Source organism: Misgurnus anguillicaudatus, chromosome 1 (assembly GCF_027580225.2).
Source record: "Misgurnus anguillicaudatus chromosome 1, ASM2758022v2, whole genome shotgun sequence".
In the NCBI taxonomy this organism is placed as follows: domain Eukaryota; kingdom Metazoa; phylum Chordata; class Actinopteri; order Cypriniformes; family Cobitidae; genus Misgurnus; species Misgurnus anguillicaudatus.
Genome location: NC_073337.2, coordinates 29,110,073 through 29,134,786, shown reverse-complemented (window position 1 = coordinate 29,134,786; position 24,714 = coordinate 29,110,073). Strand labels below are relative to the sequence as shown.

At 37.8% G+C, this 24,714-nt stretch overlaps 1 protein-coding gene across 1 annotated transcript; it reads right to left on the bottom strand.

Annotated features, from left to right (window-relative positions):
- Positions 1-5,175: 5,175 nt before the first annotated feature.
- Positions 5,176-24,619, bottom strand: tspan12 (tetraspanin 12). The gene is made up of 8 exons (XM_073869272.1): positions 24,037-24,619; positions 23,801-23,933; positions 23,052-23,134; positions 20,510-20,645; positions 14,620-14,685; positions 12,558-12,663; positions 11,189-11,334; positions 5,176-6,238 (listed from the first exon to the last, which is right to left on the bottom strand). The coding sequence occupies exons 2-8, from the start codon at positions 23,864-23,866 to the stop codon at positions 5,948-5,950; spliced, it is 894 nt and encodes a 297-aa protein (XP_073725373.1). The 5' UTR covers positions 23,867-23,933; positions 24,037-24,619; the 3' UTR covers positions 5,176-5,947.
- Positions 24,620-24,714: the final 95 nt, after the last annotated feature.

Genomic DNA, 24,714 nt, shown 5'->3' with positions numbered 1-24,714 from the left:
AATCCAAGAAAATAAGTCTAGTTACATTTAAGTGATTTTGTGCATAAAACAAGCAAAAAAATCTGCCAATGGGGTAAGCAAAAAAATCTTGAATATATTTCTAAACATTAAATTCAAGAAAATTTTGCTTACCCATTGTCAGATTTTTTTTGTTGTTTTAAGCACAAAATGACTTAAATTTGATATTTTGGTCTAAAAACTAGACTTATTTCTTGGGTCGTTTTGCTCGTCAAGAAAAAGCATCTTAATTTAAGAATTTTTTGATATTTTACTGAAAACAAGACAAAATACTGAGAATTTTTTCTTGAAAATCTTTTTTTTTTTGCTGTGTAAGACATAAACAAATGTTTTTATTAGAAAAAGAATACTGTGGAGATAATTTAGTTTGTATGTGTCCTGTCAAGAACAGAAAGATTTTGTGTTCGTTTGCTTTTTGAAACGCGTCTCTTCGTGTATGCACTACTGAGTGCACTTAAATGCGCACGCACAAAGAGACGGAGGGCGAATTCCAAACGACGCAGTATAAGCAGTCGCTCCACATAAAAACGTTACGTTGTTTTTCATTGCTCTATTCACCAAATGTATTTTATTGGCTACAGTATGAGACACAGTAGCGCAACAGGATAATAAGTGAACAGTGTCCTAATGTCAAGTGAGCTACAGTCCTTATCAGTGCCCGAACACGATATACTGATTCACAAACTCTGGAGATAGAGAATGAAGTGAGACACTAATAATAGATTAACATGAAGGTTCCTATACGAAAATTAAATGTAAAATGTTATGTAGTATAGGTTAACAATGTGACTGTGATTATTTTAAAGGTACCATAGAATGGAAAACTGTATTTATGTAGGCATTGATGAATAATAAGAGTTCTGTACATGGTAATGACATATCGTGAACCTCAAATGCATTTGTTTCCCCCTTCTTATGTAAACCTCGTGCATGCAAAACAAACCAATCTCAACATAACATTGACGGTGACATTACAGTCATGATGTACGCCTTCAACCTTAAATTACACATTAAATTAAGTACAATGTTGTTAAAATGCTAAAAACAAAGTTGTGACTGCTGAGTTGGTACTGTATGCTAGTTAATGCTATTTGCTAGGGTTTTGCCTGAAGTTCGATTATTGACGTTATAGTTACATTTTGCAGGTCCATTCTGAAAAAACACAAACTTTCCATCAGAAACGTCCATTAGCAATCTCTAAACAATTAATTATTCTTCAAAATCTGTCTCTTCATCTGATCCAGACTCAAACATAAGATCTGTTTACACATACACACAGAGCTACTTAAGGAAAAACAGCCAATCAGAGCAAAGCTTAACATTATTATTCATGACCCTTTCAAATAAGGTAATAAAAGACCATTTCATTCTAAAGGTGAATTCTAGGATTGTAAATGGACATGCAAAACCATCTCTTTATAATATTTGCACTTAATAAGGCCACAAACCTTCTACGTAGATATCAGAGAACAATTTAGAACAGATTATTTCAATGCATTCTTTGGCACCTTTAATATTTTTGTAACGTAATAAATATGTAAATCCAATCTTAATTTGATAAATACAGTATCCCTGCTCCTCCTCTAAATCTATTAATGGGTTTATCACTTCATTATACACTCTTAAAACCTAATGAACCTTTAACATATGTTGCACAAAAGCTTCTTTGTAGTGAAAAGATTACAGACTATTAATATTTTCAAAAGTGAAAAAATTAGTATGCAGGACGCTAGCATTCTAACTCTGCTTTCCCTCTCTCTTTCCATCTCTGTGTGTGTGCTCCTTATATGCAATGTTTTATTCATTGCTTAACATCTGTTAAAATTCATGAGGCAGGCCAGACACGAATCCCTACGCTTTACCTCAGCCGGATTTGTTTCCTATGGAGTCCAGGACCTTGCCGATGATTCCACCCAGTAGCACTTAAGCGTGACCCCTCAGGAACGCCTCACACTTATAAACCGAGCCTTAAACAAACTCCCCAGGAGGAGTCACTGCATACTGCTTGAATCGCAGGGTTACAATTATTGTGTGAAATTTGCGTTACTGAAATATTATGGATTGCAGTGAAACTTTGGCCGCTGGTCAAGAATTTGACCTTGTGAAGATGTTTCTCGGTTAAGATGTCCTACAGAATTAAATTTAGAAAATATTTTGGCACCATTTCTAATTTACAACATTTTCTAACGCAAGAGCAAAACATTGCGACACATAATCCACATAGATAGCGCAAATCCTACACCCACAGTCACAGCCAATCAGAATGATGTATTTGATGTTTAATATACACTTATGTGAACTTTGGACCTATAAGATTTCATTGTAAACAGGGCTGCCCAGCACATGGATAGTTAAAGGTTTACATGGAAGACAGATATTTTTAATCACTTACTATCACAACTTTTCATCCCATGTGAAAAAGTGTACTAAAATGCACTTTAAGTACACTTAGTATGTACACATTTTCTTTAGTTCTTAAAATAAACATTTAAGTGTACACTTTTAAGAAAAATTAAAATTCATTTAAGTACCCTATAACTGATATTTTTTATAATTTTATACAAGTGCACTAAAGTAGAAATGCATTAAATAAATAAAAAATATTTAGCACAAAAATGCAATACAAATCTATTTAAGTATATTTTTAGTACATTCAAATATACTTTATTTTACTTGGGATAATACTAAAATACTTTCAATTACTAAAAATATTCTGCCCATGACTTTTTGATTTAAAAACACACAGTACAAGTTTTGGAGAATTACACACACTCACTGCAAATAATACGCAGCATTTTTTTGTCAAATAAACATTTTTATGTTACTTTAACTTAAAAAATGAAGTTAAACAATTTCAGCTTGATTTTATAAGTGTCATGTATAATGTTAAGATTTTATAGGCCGGACTTAAAGGAGACATTTCACAAGACTTTTTTAAGATGTCAAATAAATCTTTGATGTCCCAGTACATATGTGAAGTTTTAGCTCAAAATATCATAAAGATAATTTATTATAACATGTTAAAATTGCTTTGTAAGTTTGAAAATGTAGTTTTTGGGTGTGTCCTTTTAAATGCAAATGAGCTGCCGTGGATGGATAGTGCAGATTAAGGGGCGGTATTATCCCCTTCTGACATCACAAGAGGAACCAATTTTCAATGAGCTATTTTTTCACATGCTTGCAGAGAATGGTTTACCAAAACTAAGTTACTGGGTTTATCTTTTTCACATTTTCTAGGTTGAAAGAACCACTTGGGACCCAAATATAGCACTTAAACAATGAAAAAGTCAGATTTACGTGATATGCTCCCTTTAAAACAGTAGGTTGAATTGACTTGCAAAACACAGTTGTTTTAACTTGAACAAATAACATGTTTCTGTTTTCATGTTTAATGCTGTTTCATAAGTTCCTTTAACAGCAAATTAAGTTTAGATCTCTCCTAACCCATAGTATGCACTAAGTCTAATACTGCATTAGATTTAAATATATAGAAAATAAAACCACCTTTTAAGATCTAAAACACTCATCAGATATGAAAGGTTTTTTGCCTATTTTAAATTAATTAATTCTAAGTTTAAATAAAAATAAAAATCACAAAATATGTCCCAAATTAAATGCCAAATTAAAAATTACATTAAATTAAATCATTTAATTTTCAAATGAACTATGAGAGAAATATCTATCTGTATAAATGTAGCAATAAAGTCGCTAAGTTGGCAACACTGCTTCAAACTCCCAAGTAAACCCCACCTACTGATTAACATAATATTTGCATACAAGTTGAAAATGAAAAGCATTCAATAAAAGAGAACATAAAATTAAAATTGAAATGTACATTTTGATTTGATTTTTGTCACTATTATTGCGTGAGCATTAATACAATTATTTTTTGTTAATATTTGTTTTTGCAGTCTTGCCTCGAGATTGTAGTGAAAATGAAATATCAAATCATTAATTGCATTTTATTTTTCAATTTGGCAGGAAAGATGCATTATAATCTTAAAAATAAAATAATTTAATTTAATGTTTTAATTTCTATATTAGCATTTCATTTTCTATTTTGGAACATATTTTGCGATTCTATCTTATCATTAAATTAATTTATTTAAAATTGGTAGAAACTTCCAGCCCAGTCTCACGAAATTAAGTACCTATAGTCATGTAATTTTTGATTATTTTTTGTGATACTGTCATGATTTTCCAAAATTTTTCATGATTGTATCACGAATTTCTGTTTATGTGTCATTGTCACGGTTTTGTCCTATTTTCTTACCATTGTCGCTTCGGTTTAGGGTTAGATTTACATAAAATGACATCCTTATCCCAAAACTAACTCTAACCCTAACGCCAGGCGAAAATGGTTTAAAATTTAGAAAATATAATAAAATCTGAAAAAATAGTATAAACCAATACTTAAAGTGACATACTAACGCAAACACCAAATCTAACCATAAACCGAAGCGAAAATGGTTTGAAAATAGGAAAAAGCAGTTGAGTAACCAATACGTGACAATGACACACAAACAGAAACTTGTGATACAATCACGAAAAACGCGGAAATCTGTGACGGTATCACGAAAAAGAATCAAAACATTACGTGACTATAGGCACACAATCCCGTGAGACTGGGTAGCAACTTCCATAATTAGCACACCAGTGTGACATCCCTACTGAAAAATCCAGCTAAAATCAGCATAAGCTGGTAGCTGGTTTTAGCTGGTTTAAGGTGGTTTACGCTGGTCATCCCAGCCTGACAAAGCTGGTCATGCTGGTATTCCAGCATGACCAGCTAAGTCCAGCTAGACTAGCTTAAAATGTGACCAAAACACAGCTAGACCAGCGTGCTACACCAGCAAAACCAGCTTCCTACACCAGCTAAAACCAAGCTGGGGACCAGCTAAAACCAGCTCACCAGCTTATGCTGGTCTTAGCTGGATTTTTCAGTAGGGATTATCCTAAAACTGTGTTGTTAAATTAAGATGTGAACATCCACATAAATGTATCCAAGCATCTTCAAGAACAAAAGCTTGCACTGCATTCTATCAGAAAAAAAAAACATCATCAGAAAACTCATTAAGACTCAAGCTTGTATCCACACATTGTGTCCATGCATTCATTCTTGTCTGTGTGTATCTGTGCAAGTAATTGTTGTTTCAATGGTTTGCAGCTTGTTGTTTAATAGTCCATTGAATAGGAAAATTTAAGCAAACACATTTGATTTTCCACTCATAGTTCGTTTGAGATATTACAACCTGAGGTACAAGAACCTACGTTTGCAGGCAACATACAGAGGTAAGAAGACAGCACTGCATTTTTCAAATCCGAAAATCTGGTTGTAGCTCAACTGGTACAGCATTGCATCAATAATGCAAAGATGATGGGTTCAATCCCAGGGAACACAAATACTGATTAAGAAAATGTATATATTGAATGCACAGTAAGTTGCTTTGGATAAAAACATTTGCCAAATGCATAAATGTAAATGTATCATTTACTGTCTATTTTATCCCACAATCCTGTATGTGCAATTTGATCATTGGTGATAGAAATATAAATCCCATCCTAGGGAGTAGTTGGCAGGAGTTTTTCCGCATTTTGTGAGTCAATTTTGGCTCAAGATTACCCATGATAGTCATTTAGAAATGGCTTGGTTATCAGGTTGTAGATCATTATGTGCCGGTCGGTACCTTCATACACACAACAATGTCTGTTAAGTCACAGATTGTCTTGTCAGGCACAGTTTTCTATGTACAGCCAATGAAAAAGTGTCTTCACTCCTTATACAAACAATCTTGTCATCCAGCACGCAAAACTGCTTAATATTCCATGTGTCCATTTTCTGCTCCAATTCCCTTCCTGTCGTATCCATTCAGTGTCGTCCTTATAGCATCTTCACAGTGTAATGGCATCTGTCTGATTTGATTGGCTGCTAGGAAAGCTGCTCCATCTCAATCTGGGTGTGTCCATTAGGGGTCGTGTTTGTCCAGGCCTCAGGCACTCGTGTATGGGAGTGATTGGGCTTTAAAGCCTCCTCTCCGGGGCTGTGAGGGTCCGGGGTCGCGGGTTCCGGTGGTTTGTGGTCGTAATAAAGAGCCCACAGGAGTGTGACAGTCAATGTCATGGCTAAAATCTGGGCCACTCCTATAGACACGCCCAAAAACCTTAAAACTTGCAACTGCTTGGTACCCCGGATAAAACTGTAGATCTTGGGACCGCAGCCCTGTTAAACCGACACAATGAGAAGCATTATGAGAAATGTACCTGCAATGTAATGCAATCGGTAAATCTTTGCCCCATAAACTTTCCCTTTATACAGTGTAGTGCAGTTAAAATTAAAGTTGGACCTACTAGTTACTTCAATTGATAACACTTAAGAAACTTTTTCAACTTAAAATTGTCACTATCATGAGAATGTAGCAACTCATGGCTGTGAGTCTCATGAAACAAACCGATGCCTGAAAGAAAAACATTTAAGCTGGAAAGAATGTTGCTCTGTTAAGCTAATAGTTTGGTTTCCATGTTTTAAGTTATGAATTCCTGCAGATGCAGCCTGCGCAACTGCCAGAGCAACAGCTGCCCCACTAATATGTGAGCAATGTGACACGTTCATCCGCTCGCGTGTTTGCCTGCGTCTGTTGGGTATTTCTCATGCTGAATTGTGGAAAGGCAGGTAAAGTATTTCCTTTTAGTGAGGGATTTACATCGAAGAGTGAGATGCCAAATGAGGGAGAGTGAGTGAAAAGAGAAATAGAAAGCAGGCGAACAATAGACGGATGGATGTGGGGAGAGAGAGAGAGAGAAGAGAGAGGATGAATGGGACTGATTGATGCATGGACAGATAGATAGAGGGATGGATATATGGCTCTCCTGATTTTGCCAAGTGGTTGATGTCCTCAGGGCAACATCATGTTGATCCTGAGACAACATTTTAATCAACCAATCAGATTTCAGAAATAAGTTTACAGTTTGTTTTAAGTTTAAGCTTACAATCAGGATTAGCTGTTTCTAGACCATTGTTTTTCATTTATCATGTCCCTCTGATTTAAGGGTTTGGTTATAGTTAGGGTTGGGGTTTGGGGTGGGTTTAGGTTTTATTTAGAAAAATGTTGTCCCTGGGTCAACACAATATGTTGCCCTGAGGGCATCAACCACTTGGCAAAATCAGTTCGAGCATGGATATATTGATAGACAGAAAGACAGAGGGATGGATATATGGAAGGATAGACAGAGCGATGGATATATAGGTAGACAGACAGACAGGTGGACAGATAGACAGAGAGATGCTTGGACTGATAGATGGACAGACAGACAGACAGATAGACAGAGGGATGGATATATGGACAGACAGACAGAGAGACAGAGGGATGCTTGGACTGATGGATGGACAAATAGATAGACAGAGGGATGGATATATGGACAGACAGACAGACAGATAGAGGGATGAATTTATGTATAGACACACAGACAGATGGACAGATAGACAGAGGGATGCTTGGACTGATGGATGGATGGATAGATAGATAGATTGATAGACAGACAGACTGATGGATGGATGGACTGATGGACAGATAGACAGAGGGATGGATATATGGGTAGGCAGACAGACAGATGGACAGATAGACAGAGGGATGCTTGGACTGATGGATGGATGGATGGATGGATGGATGGATGGATGGATAGATAGATAGATAGACAGACAGACAGACTGATGGATGGATGGACGGATAGATAGACAGACAGATTGATGGACAGAAAGAAAGAGGGATGGATATATGGACAGACAAACAGATAGACAGAGGGATGGATATATGGGTAGACAGACAGACAGATGGACAGATAGACAGAGAGATGATTGAACTGATGGATGGAGAAAATAGACAAAGAGACCGATGGATGGATGGACTGATGAACAGATAGACAGAGGGATGGATATATGGATGGACAGACAGATGGATATATGGATAGACAGACAGACAGATAGACAGAGGGCTGGATATATGGACAGACAGACAGATGGACAGGGGGATGGATATATGGATAGACAGACAGACAGATAGACAAAGGGATGGATATATGGACATACAGACAGATAGACAGAGGGATGCTTGGACTGATGGATGGATGGATGGATAGACAGAAAGATAGATGGACAGATAGACAGATGATTAGATATATAGCCAGACAGACAGATGGACAGCTAGACAAAGGGATCCTTGGACTGTAGGATAGATGGATATTAGGGGTGGAACGGTACACAGAAGTCCCGGTTCGGTTCGTACCTCGGTTCAGACGACACGGTTCGATTCACTTTCGGTACAGTGGAGGGAAAAGCAAAACAACAATGCAGAAGGCAATTTTTTTTTGTACTTAAGATAATCTTAAAAACATAGGTGTCCTTATCTGTGTTTTTGTGAGATGTCATGAATATGAACTGAAATGCATTTAACATACTATATCATATAACAAAAATGTATAAACTTGTACTCATCTTTCATACAAAGATGCGTTTCTAATGTATTACAAGTTACCTAAATATATTTTTTAATTACATTTTAGCACATTTATTTCATATTAATGTACTAAAGAACAAAAAATGTAGGCTTGTAGGATGCATTAATAGGTGTGTACGACTTCATGAGGAGCTGCAAGAAACGACAACTGGATGACGTCAGAGTAACGCGAGAGCGTTTTGAAATCAGCCTCCTACGCAAGTTTCCTCGCGGTACTCTGTCGCTGATGGCGCTGCGTAAAGTTGAGCACACTTAAAAAACTGAATGCAGCTGAACTCGACAGAAGTGCCCTGCATATGCCTGCACTTCGTCTATTAATTGTATATAGCAGGACAATGTATCTCCTACTTCTTAGCATGCAAAATACAAAGTGTGGCCTGAACTAACTGAAATGCGTGTGTCTCATGGTGAATGCGTGAGACTTGAGAGACCTGATTAGACGTAATTCACATACCCAACAACTGCTGAACAACGCCGACACCCAGTCCTCGTCTTTTCCACCACTCTCTCGCCTGTACTACTGTTAATTGCTGGAAAACCAACGTTTTCCAAACTTGCGATCTTAAACAGGCCGGCGGATCCTCATCACCACTTGCCATACTCGCTGTCGCTGCTATTTGACTCACTCACTAGACCGTCCGTCAATCTGACAAAAAACTGCAGAGTGCCAGAGAATGTTGACGGGCTCTGACAGAGCACATGCATAGGCGAAGCTCGGCTGCATCGGCCCCAATCAGAGCTTCAGAGCTAAAGCCGGGCTACAGATTAGCTGTCCTAAAGAACCCGCGTACCTGACAGTAGTTCCGCATTACATTAATTATTTTGCACGAAAGTTTTTTTTACTTTCATACCGTGTATTCTCCGTTTAAATTCGTGCACCGAACCGTGACCCCCGTACCGATTCGGTTCGAAACGAATACATGTACCGTTCCACCCCTAATGGATATATAGGTAGACATACAGACTGATGCATGGATTGATGGACAGATAGACAGAGGGATGGATATATGGACAGACAGATAGACATATGGATGGATATATGGACAGACAGACAGATAGACAGAGGGATGCTTGGACTGATGGATGGATGGATAGGCAGAGGAATGAATATATGGATAGACAGACAAACAGACAGACAGACAGACAGACAGACAGATGGACAGATAGACAAAGGAATGGATATATTGACAGACAGACAGATGGACAGCTAGACAGAGGGATGCTTGGACTGATGGATAGATAGACTGATAGACAGATAGACAGAGGGATGCTTAGACTGATGGATGGATAGATGGATACACAGACAGACCGATGGATGGATTGATGGACATACAGACAGATGGACAGGGGGATGGATATATGGATAGACAGACAGACAGATAGACAGAGGGAGGGATATATGGACATACAGACAGATGGACAGATAGACAGAGGGTTGCTTGGACTGATGGATGGATGGATGGATAGACAGAAAGACAGATGGACAGATAGACAGAGGAATAGATATATAGCCAGACAGACAGATGGACAGCTAGACAAAGGGATGCTTGGACTGTAGGATAGATGGATAGATAGACAGACAGACTGATGGATGGACTGATGGACAGATAGACAGAGGGATGCTTAGACTGATGGATGGATGGATGGATGGATAGACAGACAGATGGACAGGGAGACAGATATATGGATAGACGGATAGACAGAGGGATGGATATATGGACAGACAGACAGACAGATGGAAAGATAGACAGAGGGATGGATATATGGACAGACAGACAGATGAACAGATAGACAGACGGATAGACAAAGGGATGGATATATGGACATACAGACAGATGGACAGATAGACAGAGGGTTGCTTGGACTGATGGATGGATGGATGGATAGACAGAAAGATAGATGGACAGATAGACAGAGGAATAGATATATAGCCAGACAGACAGATGGACAGCTAGACAAAGGGATGCTTGGACTGTATGATAGATGGATAGATAGACAGACAGACTGATGGATGGACTGATGGACAGATAGACAGAGGGATGCTTAGACTGGTGGATGGATGGATGGATAGACAGACAGATGGACAGGGAGACAGATATATGGATAGACAGATAGACGGATAGACAGAGGGATGGATATATGGACAGACAGACAGACAGATGGAAAGATAGACAGAGGGATGGATATATGGACAGACATACAGATGAACAGATAGACAGACGGACACCAACACATACTATCTACACATACTGAGTGTGCATCAGGTCTGAGAGTGTTTGTTTGTGTGACTGAAGGAAAGTGACATCTGCTCTTTTTGTTAATGATTGTGATGCTGAGTCCAGCTGAGCTGGAAATTTAAAGAGCAGAAGGCCAGATGGGCATCAGTGTTGGGTCTGTCCCAAACTCTGTGTAATAGCTTTAAACACACACATGTGCGGCTGCAAGCTATTTGACTTTATTTGCACTGTCAGTGTCCCGATAAACACTGCAGCTTGTGAAACACTCAACAGGTAAACCCCGCCACACCTTAAGTCTTCAAATATCTTTAAATACTATTGTGACAGATCAAATTAAACTTGAAAATGTACAAAACCATAATCACTGTCATATTTATCTGACTTCTAGTGTTTAGGATTCTTCCACATGAAACAATTGCTCACCTCCTGATGAAGGTCACTGAGGTCATTATAGTGGGCGTGGCGGGCACACCCTGGATACTGATTGGAGCAGCAGGAGTCCGGTGGCCACTCCATCTCTGTCATCTCCAGCCAATCGGTGAAGTAGATCACTCCACAACATTTTAACTGTAATGCAAGTGTGAATGTTAGCAAATACTGTACATTCATGCAGTGTAAATGTACTAGTTGAGGCGGGTCAGGAATCAAGATTCAAAATAGTTTTAATGGCATAGAAAAATACATATTTAAAAACAAATTTAAAAAGGTATGTAAGAATGTGAAAAGTTAAGATGCAAAATCCTGTGGGTCTGACATGTTTCCCTTTAAATAAGCGTTTTTAAAGCTCTTACACTGTAAAAAATACTTTGCTGCTTTAAAATTTTTGTTGAATCAACTCGGATTTACAAGTCATGTCAACTTACTATTATTTATCTTGAATAGAAATGAGTTGATATAACTACAGGTGAGTTGTTATAACTTATAAAATGGAGTTGACTTTTCTCAACTGTAGTTTGTGAGTTGTGACAACTCATCTCTGTTGACATGACTTGTAAATCTGAGTCGATTTAACAAAAAATTTTAAGGCAGCAAAGTATTTTTTACAGTGTATGTTTAGGTTCAGTAACTTTACTTTAATGGCAATGAAAATGTTATCAGTCAGTGATTGAAATGTCTTATTTTTACAAATTTCACTTTATTTGTTATTTCATTGGTATTTAAAAAAAATGACTGTCTTTCACTGCAAAACCCTCTAATGCTGTGTTCACACCAGCCGCGGTAGAGGCGTCAAGTGTGAGTGATTTCAATGTTAAGTCAATGTAAAGACACGTTGACGTGCGTTTGGAGGTCTTGCGTTAGACGCGATTCGCCTCATTCACGGGAAACGCGCGAGTTGAACTTTGTCGGAAAAACGCGCCGCCTTAACCAATCAGGAGCTTTCTCTAGTAGTGACGTGATTACAGGAAATGAGCGGAGTCGCAGAAGCCCCTCCCATGAAACAAATTTCCATGTGAATGTATTGATGACTAGAATTTCACGCGCGAATGAAGCGAGTAAACTCAAAATGTTCAAGCGGAAAACTAGACGCGAAGTTAACGCCTCAAACGCGGATGGTGTGAACCCACGGTAAGTGCACGGTAAGTCTTTAGACAAGCAGTTACAAATCACTAAAGATGCAACTAAACACATTGCAAAGGATGAAAGTCAGAATTTAAAATGTAAAAATGAAGAAACCGCACCACACATTAGGGGGCGCTGTAATGCATGTAGCTGTCACATTCGGGTTGTATTTGAAAAGTAATTGCTGGGAACGTGTTAGACGGGATTTTATGTGATGTCGTTGACCTTAACTCGGTCTGTATTGAATTCCACGCATGTGTGAGCCACTGGTAGCGTTGCAGGCCAAAATGAGGCATACGTGATTTTAGACTTATCATATCAGACCTCTGTACCATAGGCTAAAGACAAAAAAAGAAAGAAAGACAAAGAAAGAAAGAAAGGTTAATACATTTCATATCTATTACCCAAACCAAGAGCTTTAAAATCAATAGGAGAATTGGGGTGATGCATGTTGAAATTATTTCTCAATACTTTGCCACTTACTTCTATGACCTTTTTATGATCATATAAAATCACCTCTCTCTCTTGTTGAACAATATTAAAGTGAATGATATTTAAAGCAAATTGAATCATATTTGAAATCTTTCATCCATGCAGATGGGAAAATAAGCTATTGAAAGCTCATCCTTTATGTTTTATGTTAAACTTTATGCTAAGGAAACAGGTTCACTGCAAAAATGGTTTTCAAGAAAAAATCTTAGTATTTCTGTCTTGTTTTCAGTAAAAATATCTAAAAATTCTTAAATTAAAATGCTTTTTCTTGATGAGCCAAACGACCCAAGAAAATAAGTCTAGTTTTTAGACCAAAAATATCAGATTTAAGTGATTATGTGCATAAAACAATCAAAAAAATCTGCCAATGGGGTAAGCAATTTTTTCTTGAATTTTTCTTGAATTTAGAGTATAAAGGTCCAGTGTGTAATTTTTAAAAGGATCTCTTGACAGAAATGCAAAATAATATACAAAACTATATTATCAGGGGGGTATTAAGACCTTTTTATAATGAACCGTTATGTTTTTATAACCTAAGAATGAGACGTTTTTATCTACATACACTGAGGGTCCCCTTACATGGAAGTCGCCATTTTGTGCCGCCATGTTTCTACAGAAGCCCTTAACGGACAAACTTATTTACTAAGTTGTCTCCGTCGATGACCTTTTTTTTGTGGTGGCTACTGTAGCTTCTCTATGCGTTTCAAAAGCGAGGGAAGAGCAGTGGACTGAACCATTGGTTGCGATTCGCAACCTCACCACTAGATGCCGCTAAAATTTACACACTGCACCTTTAAGAAAAATGTTCAAGATTTTTTGCTTACCCCATTGGCAGATTTTTTTGCTTGTTTTATGCACAAAATCACTTATATTTGATATTAAATATTGATATTAAAACTAGACTTATTTTCTTTGGTTGATTTGCTCATAAAGAAATAGAATCTTAAATTAATTATTTTATAAATTATTTTTTATTTTTAGATATTTTTACTGAAAACAAAACAAAAATCCAGGTTGCCCGCACAGAGTCTGTGAGTTGCCCACCAAAGCACATTCTATTAATAGCCTTAATTTTAATATTGATTTATTACATATTTTTATATTAGCTTAGTTTCTTCTATGCATGTTAACATTTTAAATTATAAAACATATCAAACAAGTAAAATAAAGAAGTTTTGAGTAGACTAAATGTAGCCCTCCAGATTATTTTATCCATTATGGTAGCCCTTTCTCAGAGCCCTGGTCTAAGCAGACTCATTGGTCATCCACACACATGGGTCACATTAGGTCAGATCTTCACAATAGGAACATCAAACCCTTCAAAGGCTATTGGGTTAGTGATAAGACCTGGTCTGGAGGAAGAACCCGTGTATGTCTGAGTTAAAGAGTCTAGATTAAAGGCAGGTGTGTGAGATATCTTCCCCTGGAGGTGAGTCTTATCTCAACTCTCACTGGTCTGAGAACAGCAGATGCTCTTGCAATCCCTTCTCCCCCCGCTGATCGAATCTTTAAGTCCTGCAGGCTTGTCCAAAGCCTGATGCTTATCTATATCTAAGACCAAGCAAGAGCATTTACCTTACTCAACACATATATGGCGCATAAGGAAATGCGTTGGTTTGAACTCATAATGTTTAAGATTAGACGTAAGCAGCTGGATCAGAAATCGAATCCTCGTTTCGTAACAGGCGGGTGGTGGCCATGTTGTTGACGTGAGATAGCACGGCAGAAAGATGATAGGACTGGTGGAGAGTTAGAGAGGAGATAGTACACCAACATTCCTGTTTATTCATAGCGCCACCAACCTCATCGTACGTCCATACGCCGCTGGCCAGCTCCACGCAAAATATCACCATCAGACTGCCAAAATACTGCAGACAAACACAAGAAAAAGCTGCCAGGTTAAAAATATCTTGTTGATTTTGAAACAATAGAGAAGGAAGGTGTTGATTAACAGTTATAAAAAAAAGGAAAGGAGATTGTGTGTGTGTGACATTCACCCTTAAAGGGCCCCTAACCTAGATGATTTCAGCAATATTAAAATAGTCTCTGGTATTCCCAGAAGTCTGTAAAGTTTCAGCTTAAATTAGAAATTGTTGTTGATAATGGCCATTTGAGGCTGTATTAAAAAAACGCCCTGTTTTGTGTTTCTTTAAAAGCAAAGAAAGCTTTTGTTTCCCTCCCCGTATGCAAAATATGGGGTTGAGCGCTTACACATGTGCTTTGGACTACATCACTACTCTGACAGTAGATTGAACTACGTGCTCATAAGGCGGAGTCTGTGAGCAGTCATGGGTGGAGAGTAATCAATGTGACATCACATTGATAGGGGATCCCCAACAGCATGTTTTCTGTGACTGTTGCAGTTTAAAGGAGATTACACAAAGAAGAAGAGATGGATTTGTATACAGGATATACTGGCGACTCATTTTCTGATAGAAACACATTTAAAAGTGATTTTTTTAGGAAGGGCGGGTTTAAAAAATAAAGGTTCCAGCAATTGTGGTTCCTCTACATTAGTAACACATTACAGTAAATGTGTATTTGTTAGAGCTGTCAAAAAATTAATCGTGATTAATCACATACAAAATAAAAGTTTGTGTTTGCATAATTTTTGTGTGTTTACTGTGTGTAATTTTTATGTATGGATACATTTAAGAAACAAATATTTATAGATTTTTTTATTTCTATATAATATAAAATATAAAAAAAAATATATACGCATGTAAATATTTCTTAAAGATGTACATGAATGTTTGTGTATTTATATAATTATATTAATAATTATACACAGTAGTACACACACATATATAATGCAAGCATAAGCTTTTTCATGATTAATCGTTTAAAAGCCAAACGTTAGTAAATGCAATAGCTAACATGAACAAACAATGAACAATAGTTTTTCATAGTCATTTTGACATAGTCTGTTAAAAATAGCATGCTGTTAAACTAGCATAATATTTAACCCTCAAGCGTTCGCATTTTTGTCCATTGAATTATTTTATTTATTTTTTGGCTGTGTTAATACAAACAGCACAAAATTAGCTGATGGTGTGTATTTGTATTTGAATTTTAATATTTTACTCTTATTTGCTTTCATAAATGTTCTTAAAACTAGTTACGCAAAATTGTTACACTTTGGTGCAAAACGACAAAAAGCCCCCTTAACGCGTTGTTTTAATCTGTGTGCCATTTAAACATAAATCCTTTTGACAATTATGTAACCAAGAAAATATATATTTAAAGGGTTAAAATGCTGAAAATGAATGATTGTTTCACAGTTACGATCAGGTCTGATTCTGGCTTAAAAACGTCAGTAAAAGCATTAAAGAATAAGGGCTGTCAAAAGATTAATCGCGATTAATCGCATACAAAATCAAAGTTGTTTTTGCATAATATATGTTTGTGCACTGTGTGTAAATTATTTTGTATATATAAATACACACGCAAACATTTACATATTTATTTATTTATTTAGATTTAGAAATATTTTATATGATATTATATATAAAAAATATCCATAACTAAAAGTTTTCTTAAATTTTTACATGTATATATATATATATATATATATATATAATATACACACATAATAATTAAACACACAAATGTATTATGCAAACAAAAACTTTTATTTTGTATGCAATTAATCGCAATTAATCTTTTGAAAGCCCTAAACAGAACTGATTCTGGTTAAAAATAATTTGGGGGGGGGGGGAAATTATATAATATTTCTATCCATTTTGAACCTAAGTGTGAGGTTTTTTTTATTGATGCACTATTAAGAAATAGAAATGTATGCAATTTCCGCTTTATTCTGTACATTATTGAAACCGTCAAGTCAACTGCATTGCATTACGAAATTTCTAATTTTGTCTTTCCAGCCAGACACGCTCCTCTTCTCACTCCGTCCCTCTCAGGATCTCTAACATGTACACAGTTCTTCTCTGTTGAACACACACCCTGAGAGAGATTATCAAGATGAATGACAGCGTTAGGAGCCGTATTGAGCGTAGGGCCCGGCTGACAGGTTGTTTATTTGGGAGACTCTAAATATTTGCGTCCGACAGATTGCTGTGTTAGCATTTCAGTCCGTTTAGAAGCTGTCAGTCGGCCACCGTGAAAAATCTCTCCTCCCTCAATCTTCTGGGCTAATATCTGTTGTTTAAATATGTCTGGGGTGAATGTCAAACCTCTGCGAGTTCTCCGGGATACTCGGTACAAACTGGGCTGGCTCAGCCACAATTTCTACATTTTCTGAGTAAGAAAGGTTACATTCTCTCGTCCGACCTCTCGGTTTATTGATTTATTGAGAGCTTTACTCTTCCTCTGACACTTGCACATTTTTGGCAAGTTTTGTTACGGAAAACAGGACGTGGCAAAATGAATGGGTTTCCTTTTCGGCGTAACAACTTCCCACTCTTTTAGTCGAGCTGAACACAAACAGAGTGAAACGGACCGAATGTTTAGTCAATTATTAAATCTTGGGTTTGCTTTGACAGATGGCTACTGTTAATGTCATTATAATGTTACGTTAGAAGGGGTGCCTGCTAAGGCGAGCATACCGAGTAAGGGTTAATGTTGGCACATAATCCTGTTAAACGAAACTTCAAACCGTGCTTCTTGAGGTCACATAGGTCACACAACCTGTCCGTGTTGGCATCTGCATAAGTTGGCCAACTTCTGCCTAATGACGGATGAATTCGCGCCAAAATAGAGTTTGAATGGACACACAGATGTCAACAATGAAAGATAGAGGACACATTGTGCCCGTCTTTAAAAGCTGAAAAGCTTTAAACTTTGATAAAGATATCAAGGTCACAGATTGTTCTTTATGTCTAACTCACAAAAAATTACATTACCTTGGGTATTATTGGTTAAAGGGGTCATATGACGTTGCTAAAAAGAGCATTATTTTGTGTTTTTGGTATAATGCAATGTGTTTACGTAAGGTTTAAAATGCATTATTTTCCACCTAACAAATATTATTGTTGCTCCTCTATGCCCCGCCTTTCTGAAACGCTCAGATTTTTAGAAAACTCAATGGGTCTCATTCACTAAGCATGCATACGCACAAATTTGTTCGTAAAATGTGCGTATGGACATTTTAACTTACAAATCATGATTCAACAGAAATTTTCATACTAAAATTTATTCTAAATGTTTGCAAAAACACATGTCCGCAATAATCATGAAGGTTTTTGTTGAATCATGATTTGTAAGTTAAAAAGTCCGTACGCACATTTCACGAACAAATTTGTGCATACGCATGCTTAGTGAATGAGATCCATTGACCTGAAAAGTGCGATGTGCTCTTATTGGCCAGCTATCCGGTACGTTGTGATTGGCCGAATACCTCAAGCATGTGATGAAAATGTTACCATATTTCAGCTCCCAAAGCACATGATGGCGGAAGCAAAAATGGTACAGCGAGAATAAATGTTACGCCTTTTTATTTGCATATACATTTGGGCGGTGTTATGCAAATGTTGAATGAGGCATTTTAGGAAGATGTGGATGAGCCTTCACTTTTAGAAAGAATATCTCTTTGGGTTTGAGACTTTAATCTTTGCGTCTGTTCTGCATGAACATGAAGGAAAACATGAAATTGTATCATATGACACCTTTTAATGCATATCATTATTTTTATTTTGCATATCATTTTCAGTGAAGGTTCACACCCATAGACTAATATTAAAGAAGGGACCCAAAATATAATTTAGACTTTTGACTTGGTCAGTAACTATAACCACCTAACAATCACCAATAACCAGTGTTGGGGAAAGTTACATTTAAAAGTAATGCATTACAATATTAAGTTACTTCCCAAAAAAATAACTAATTGTGTTACTTAGTTACTTTTCATGGAAAGTAATACTTACTGTATGTTACTTTTGCATTACATGGAGAAAAATGTAAATAAAGTTTAGTTTCGCGTGCGCACGTGAAACTATCGCGCGCTCAAGCAAAACTATCGCGCGCGCACGTAAAACTATCGTGTGCGCACGTGTAAGCGAAAGTTTCATGTGAGCATGCAATAGTTTTATATGGGCACGCAAAACTAAACTTTAAAAAAATCTAAAATAAAAAAAAGGTTTCGCGTGAGCACATGAAAGTTTCACGTAAGCACGCAAAAGTTTCACGTGAGCATATGAAACTAAACTTTAACAAAAAATCTGCACATGAAGGTTTCGCTTGAGCACATGAAAGCTTCACGTAAGCATGCGAAAGTTTCACGTGAGCACATGAAAGTAAACTTTCGATTTTTTTACTCCAATGTCACCTTAGGGACTCGGTGGTTCTGCATTCAGAAATTGCATATTTCCATCGCAAAAATGTCAAGTTCTGGCCTGCCATCTATGTTTCTGACTCAAACTGTTCCTGCTCACTTCTAAGTGACTATTCAGTTTGATTCAGTACATTATTATACTTTTCTTAATCAAATTAATTAAATTGAAAAGTAACTTGCATTACTTTTTTTTTAAAAGTAGATCAAATATTAGTATGTACATTCATAAAGTAATGCGGTACTTTACTCGTTACTTCAGAAAAGTAATATTATTACGTATAATGCGTTACACCTAACACTACCAATAACACAACAGCATAACAGTGGTGATTTTGCAAGCACCACTCACATATTTACAGGAAATTTCCAAATCTACAGGGATTTCTCTGTCGCCACAAGACAGGACAAAGAGCGTGCGAGGGTTCGAGCGAATGTGTACTGCTCTCTGTGAATAGAGCGAATACGTAACCCAAGCGCCTCTCCTCTCTCTCACATCTTCTCTCTCTCCTCCTGGATTGGTTTACCTATTGTATCTCATCCAGATTATATTGTTTGTGGGTAACACAAGCCCGCTGGGGCAGGGAGGAGAGAAGAATGGCTCGCGAGAAGATGAATGGAGACCCAGAGAGAGAAAAAGAACAGGAGGGGGAGAGATGGGCCAAGGAGTCCCAGAAAACAGCTCCGCGTCTGGGTCAGCAGACAGGAACCCCACCCTCTCCACCGCCAAACACCTGGGAGTGAGACAGACAAAAACGCCTTCTGCATGCCCTCGCCTGGCATGCCGGGTTTTCTTCAAATCATTATAGAGAAAAACAAGGTGTGCTGGTTTCCAAAATGCTATAATACAATGGGTTTTTTCCTGTTCTAGCCAGGTTACATGGAAGCAGCAACAGACTAGTTAGCAAAAAAACATGGATATTTGTATATGATATGTATATGTACATTTTTAGGTGGTTTAGGTGTTTTTGCATGCAAAACAAACATGCCCAAACTCTCACAATGGATATAACTATGTGCCCTGTATTTGGCCCTTCTTGACAATGCATCATGTTGACTGATGTGCTCGTCCATTACTGCTGTCTGACTCTTTATCTCACAAAGTCGAGAGCTTTGGGGACATAATCCACAGAAGCGAGTCGCTGCACGCATCTGAGATAGTGTGCAAACCATTCACATTGATACAAAGTTTAGATTGAATGTTAATGTCCTGCTCGCATCGGGATGAAGTCACTGTGAGAAACGCATGGATAAGAAAGCGAGTATTGTTTGAGTGTCGGATAAGAGGGGGGTGTCAACAACGTCAATGCCGGCTAAACTTAACATATTCCCAGTACATAAAACCACACACATTCCAAGACACACAATGTTCCCGCTGTGTTTTTTCTTTCCGGTTCTCTACGTACCCAAGACAGTAGGAGCAGATTGCACTTGAGCGTGCCGCAGTAGCCCACCATGGCCACGATGATTAGAAAACAGCACACGGCGATGACGATGGGATGGACAACGGGGGAGTACGTGAGAATGGCTGCCTCCTCCAGTCTGAAAAAGAGAGAGAGAGTCATTTCTTGGCAGTCTTTTTGTTTATTTATCTATAAATCCTGCTTGCTTTCCCTTCTCTCTTCCTGGGTTCCTGTAGCTCAACTGGTAGAGCACCGGATAGGTAATGGGTTTGAATCCCGGAGAACATAAATTCTGGTAAAATGTCTAAATATCAAAATATCAAAAGCACCTGCCAAATGCATAAATGTAAACAACATGGGTTTGATACCCAGAAATATTTAAATCTGCACTGTAAGAAAAAATGGTCCCACCTGGGTAGTACCCTTCAAAAAGGTCCTAATATGTAACATTGATTATTTATTATTCAATGTATTAAAGGGGGCATTTCACAAGACTTTTAAAGTATAGTAAAATAAATCTGTAGTGTCCCCAGAGTGCGAATGTGAAGTTTTAGCTCAAAATATCATATAGATAATTTATTATAAAATGTTAAAATTGTGCTGTATAAATGCAAATGCTGATCTCTGCAGATTAAATAATGCCGATTAAGAGGCGGTATTACCCCCTTCTGACATCACAAGGGGACCAATTTCAATTAGCTATTTTTTAGAGAACGGTTTACCAATACTAAGTTACCCGGGTTGTTATTTTTCACATTGTCTAGGTTAACAGAATAAGGATATAAAGACCGGGGGGAGGTTAATCCCCCCATTCCCCAAGCAAATCGCACCCTGCTGATATGAATACATTTGGTAACAATATCAACATGATCTCACAGAAACTTTTATTAAATATTTGTGTCCATGGCACGAAATTCAGCTTTTTTCGTGCCTTGAGCACGAATGTCTTTTTCGTCTCACTCTATAAATAGTTTATACTATTTTTAAATCATTGTCGCTTGGGGTTGGGGTTAGATTTGGGGTTTGTGTTGGAATGTACTTTTATGTATTCATTTCAACATGTTTGTCTTCTGCTTTTTAAAACTATTCTCGCCTGGAGTTGGAGTTAAAGTTGGGGAGTTGGAGTTAAAGTTGGGGTTTGGAAAGTGATTCTAACCCCAAGCGAAAAAAAAGGAAAAAACAATGAGAAAACAATACATAAAATGACACGAAAAAGAAAATTGTGCACCAGACACGAAAAACAATTTAGAGAAATTGACATGAAAAAGACATTCGTGCTCAAGGCACGAAAAAAGCGGAATTTCGTGCCAAGGACATGAATAAATTAATCACATTTTTTGTGATAACACAACATGCAGTGTGTATCTTTGTATTAAAAAGCCGGATGCATAAACAATGTTGCCGTTTCTTCCATATTTTGTTAATAAACCAGCTCCAAATAAACTGTGATTATACTCTGTAGGAATGCAAACTATTTCTCTTCCTGTCTCTTTTTGTCCCTTTGGTTATTTTTTCCACCGTTTTCTTGTCTCTAGGATCCAAGCCTATTTTTAACGGAGGAGGACATGGGAATGCTGTTGAGTTGTAAGTTTAATAACTTATTAAGACTCCCCCGTCAGGGTGTCCCGAGACAGGAGGAAAGAGAAACTAAACACTTTTTAACAAGTTAAGAGTTCCTTATAAATCACATTAGGTCAGTGATATAGATTTCTATTCGCATAATAGACCTAGCTTCTCATGCATGACTTAAAAGATGTTGTGTAATCAGCTAAGCAAAATTGCAACTCAACAAAAAAAAAACATTTCTTTTCCAGAAGTTGCTTTCAAAAAATCCAATTAGCTCAGAGGAGGAACATCCTGCACCGAGTGATCGTGTTCGCTAAAGAATGTGTGAGAACCAGCGGTAACCCAAACACTTCAGCATACCATCTTCACCCCTCCACAACACCTACATGTATTTTGTGCCTCCTCTTTGGCACCACGGGAGGAATTCAAGCACACACCCACACATATCAGCATAACTCGAGTTGATATCCCATTGTGTTTGTTTTTGTAATCAGATTTTCACAATTGCCAAAAGGCGAGCTGAATCAGCAACCTGCCGCGATGCAGCTCTGGAAGAAAACTATTCGGTTGGGCACAATCAAATTTCAACACAATTTTCTTGCTGTCGAGTCCCACGTATGTCATGACGTGCACCTCTGAATTGTAATACACACCCTGGTAATAAATTGCTTTTTGTCAACATTAATTAGACCTCACTTGCCTCCAGGATATTATTAGGGTCTTTGGCTCAGTTTTGCTGAGTTGCTTGAGAGAAAAAGTACACGAATACAAAAGAAACACAAATGAATGCTTCGTATCCACTGGCGTGTTATTTACCAGATTTCTTTTTCAGATCTGCACACATCAGTCACGCTTGTAATTAGCTCATAGCAATATGATCCAGGCCGGTTAAAGAGTGGGAAAACTGTAAATTAGACCTTTGCATGGACCGCTGCCCTGGATGAAAGGTTTTACAGCTCCCACCTGTCCATGTACTCACCTGGTGTCGGCGGTTAAGGTGAACACATTGTTCAGGTGATCCCTGAGGCAGGCGGCCACTCCTAGCACACACAGGGCCATAAGCTTGAAAAAGGGGAGAGAAAAAACATTGGACCCGTTGGATGCATAAGCCACATTTGAAAATGCAATTGCATTGCAATAACCTTCCATATATTTAAATAAAGATGGCACGAGATGCTTTACTTACAAAATAATAAATACACTGTTCAAAGTAAAGAGATTTTCAAAGCTAATGGTTAATGCAATGAAACTTGAGGGAATGCTTCCAGTAAAATTAATTAATTATAAATGCAAAACAAAAATAATAGACTTGACATTTTGTTCAGAATTTGGGGACACTGTATAACAAAAACACAACTTAGGCCCTTTAAATGTTACATGGATCTGTGTTTGTGTATAAAGTTCACTTGGAAACCTAGGTGGTGTGCTATGTTTAACATGTAGCAATATAAGAGGCATGGGTTTAGTTTGCCCTACGCATGCATTCTTGTTCTAAAAACACACCCTGGTGCTTATCACATTTAATTCTCTAAAAATAGCTCGCAACAGAGCTGCCATTTGAGCATAGCTGGGATCTTTTACTTAAAGATACCATAGGGGTAGAAACAGAACGCGGGTTTTGGAGAGCGAGAGACTGCTGCGCATCTTGGAGAGCGCGCAGCAGCGCGCAACCGTGCCATGTAACGTGAGCGCTCGCCCGGCCACCTGCTCACACTTGGACTCTCTTACCCAAAAGAGAAAGTTGAGAGCGTAGAGCAGACAGCGCAGACACTTCACTGAATCCTCCCGGGCCATTCTGAGCGCACCAACTGCTCGCCAAAAGTCGTCATTTTAAAGTCTGCCACCATGGCACCATAATCCGCTAAGGGGCAAAATGAGCATAAAGCATTTTTGAAATGCGAAATATTCATAGTGCTTTCGTAAAAGTCCTTTAGAGATGTAGTGTGTATGTATTTAAATCATACCATCTTACGTGTCCATGTGCGCATTCAGCGCGCATCCAAAATGCTCCAATATATCCGTAGGTGGTGCGCAAAATGACGTTTAGTTAAAAATGCGCATACGCAGGTTGCTGTCATACAAGATGATGAACTTAATCCAAATCACTTAGGGCGCTTAGCAGATAAAAGTTCCTCCAAAAACTTAAAAAAGGAAACGTTTGCAAAGCACAAGAGTTTATCCTTAAATCCTTTTCTGTGATTTTTGTCCTTTCTGTAAGCTTTTTTACAAGATAAAGTTGCAGAAAAACTCCTCAAAGTTAGATACGCATGAGATGTAAAATAGATTCATATTCATAACGGAGCTGCTCGCAATAGTCGGGCGTGTTCACTACGAATCCACTGTCGTTGTCATTGCGGCTGATACATCGTTCATTCAGGGCCACCTGCATACACCTCGCCTTTCCACAAGTGTTGTGTTTAACTTACACATGTAGATAATGTACTTTCACTCTAAATGCTCTCTCTCAGCCGAGTGTCATCCGGAGCAGCGCTTCCTCCGGGTCCTAAAGGCAAAGTTTAGGTCATCCACCCCAATCTGATGCGTATTGTCGTCCTCCAGGGGTCGCATGGAGGCTCTTGTGTCGCATTCAAATGTGGGAACGAAAGTGGTTTTAATTCATCATCCAATGATCACAAACTACT

Excerpts from the sequence above, each read along its gene's own strand:
- tspan12 (XM_073869272.1), bottom strand. The coding sequence starts at position 23,866 with ATGGCCCGGGAGGATTCAGTGAAGTGTCTGCGCTGTCTGCTCTACGCT. Across the intron at positions 12,664-14,619 it reads GCGTATGGACGTACGATGAG|CCTATGGTACAGAGGTCTGA; the intron begins GTTGGTGGCGCT and ends TTTTGTCTTTAG. Across the intron at positions 6,239-11,188 it reads TCAGTGACCTTCATCAGGAG|GGCTGCGGTCCCAAGATCTA; the intron begins GTGAGCAATTGT and ends TCGGTTTAACAG.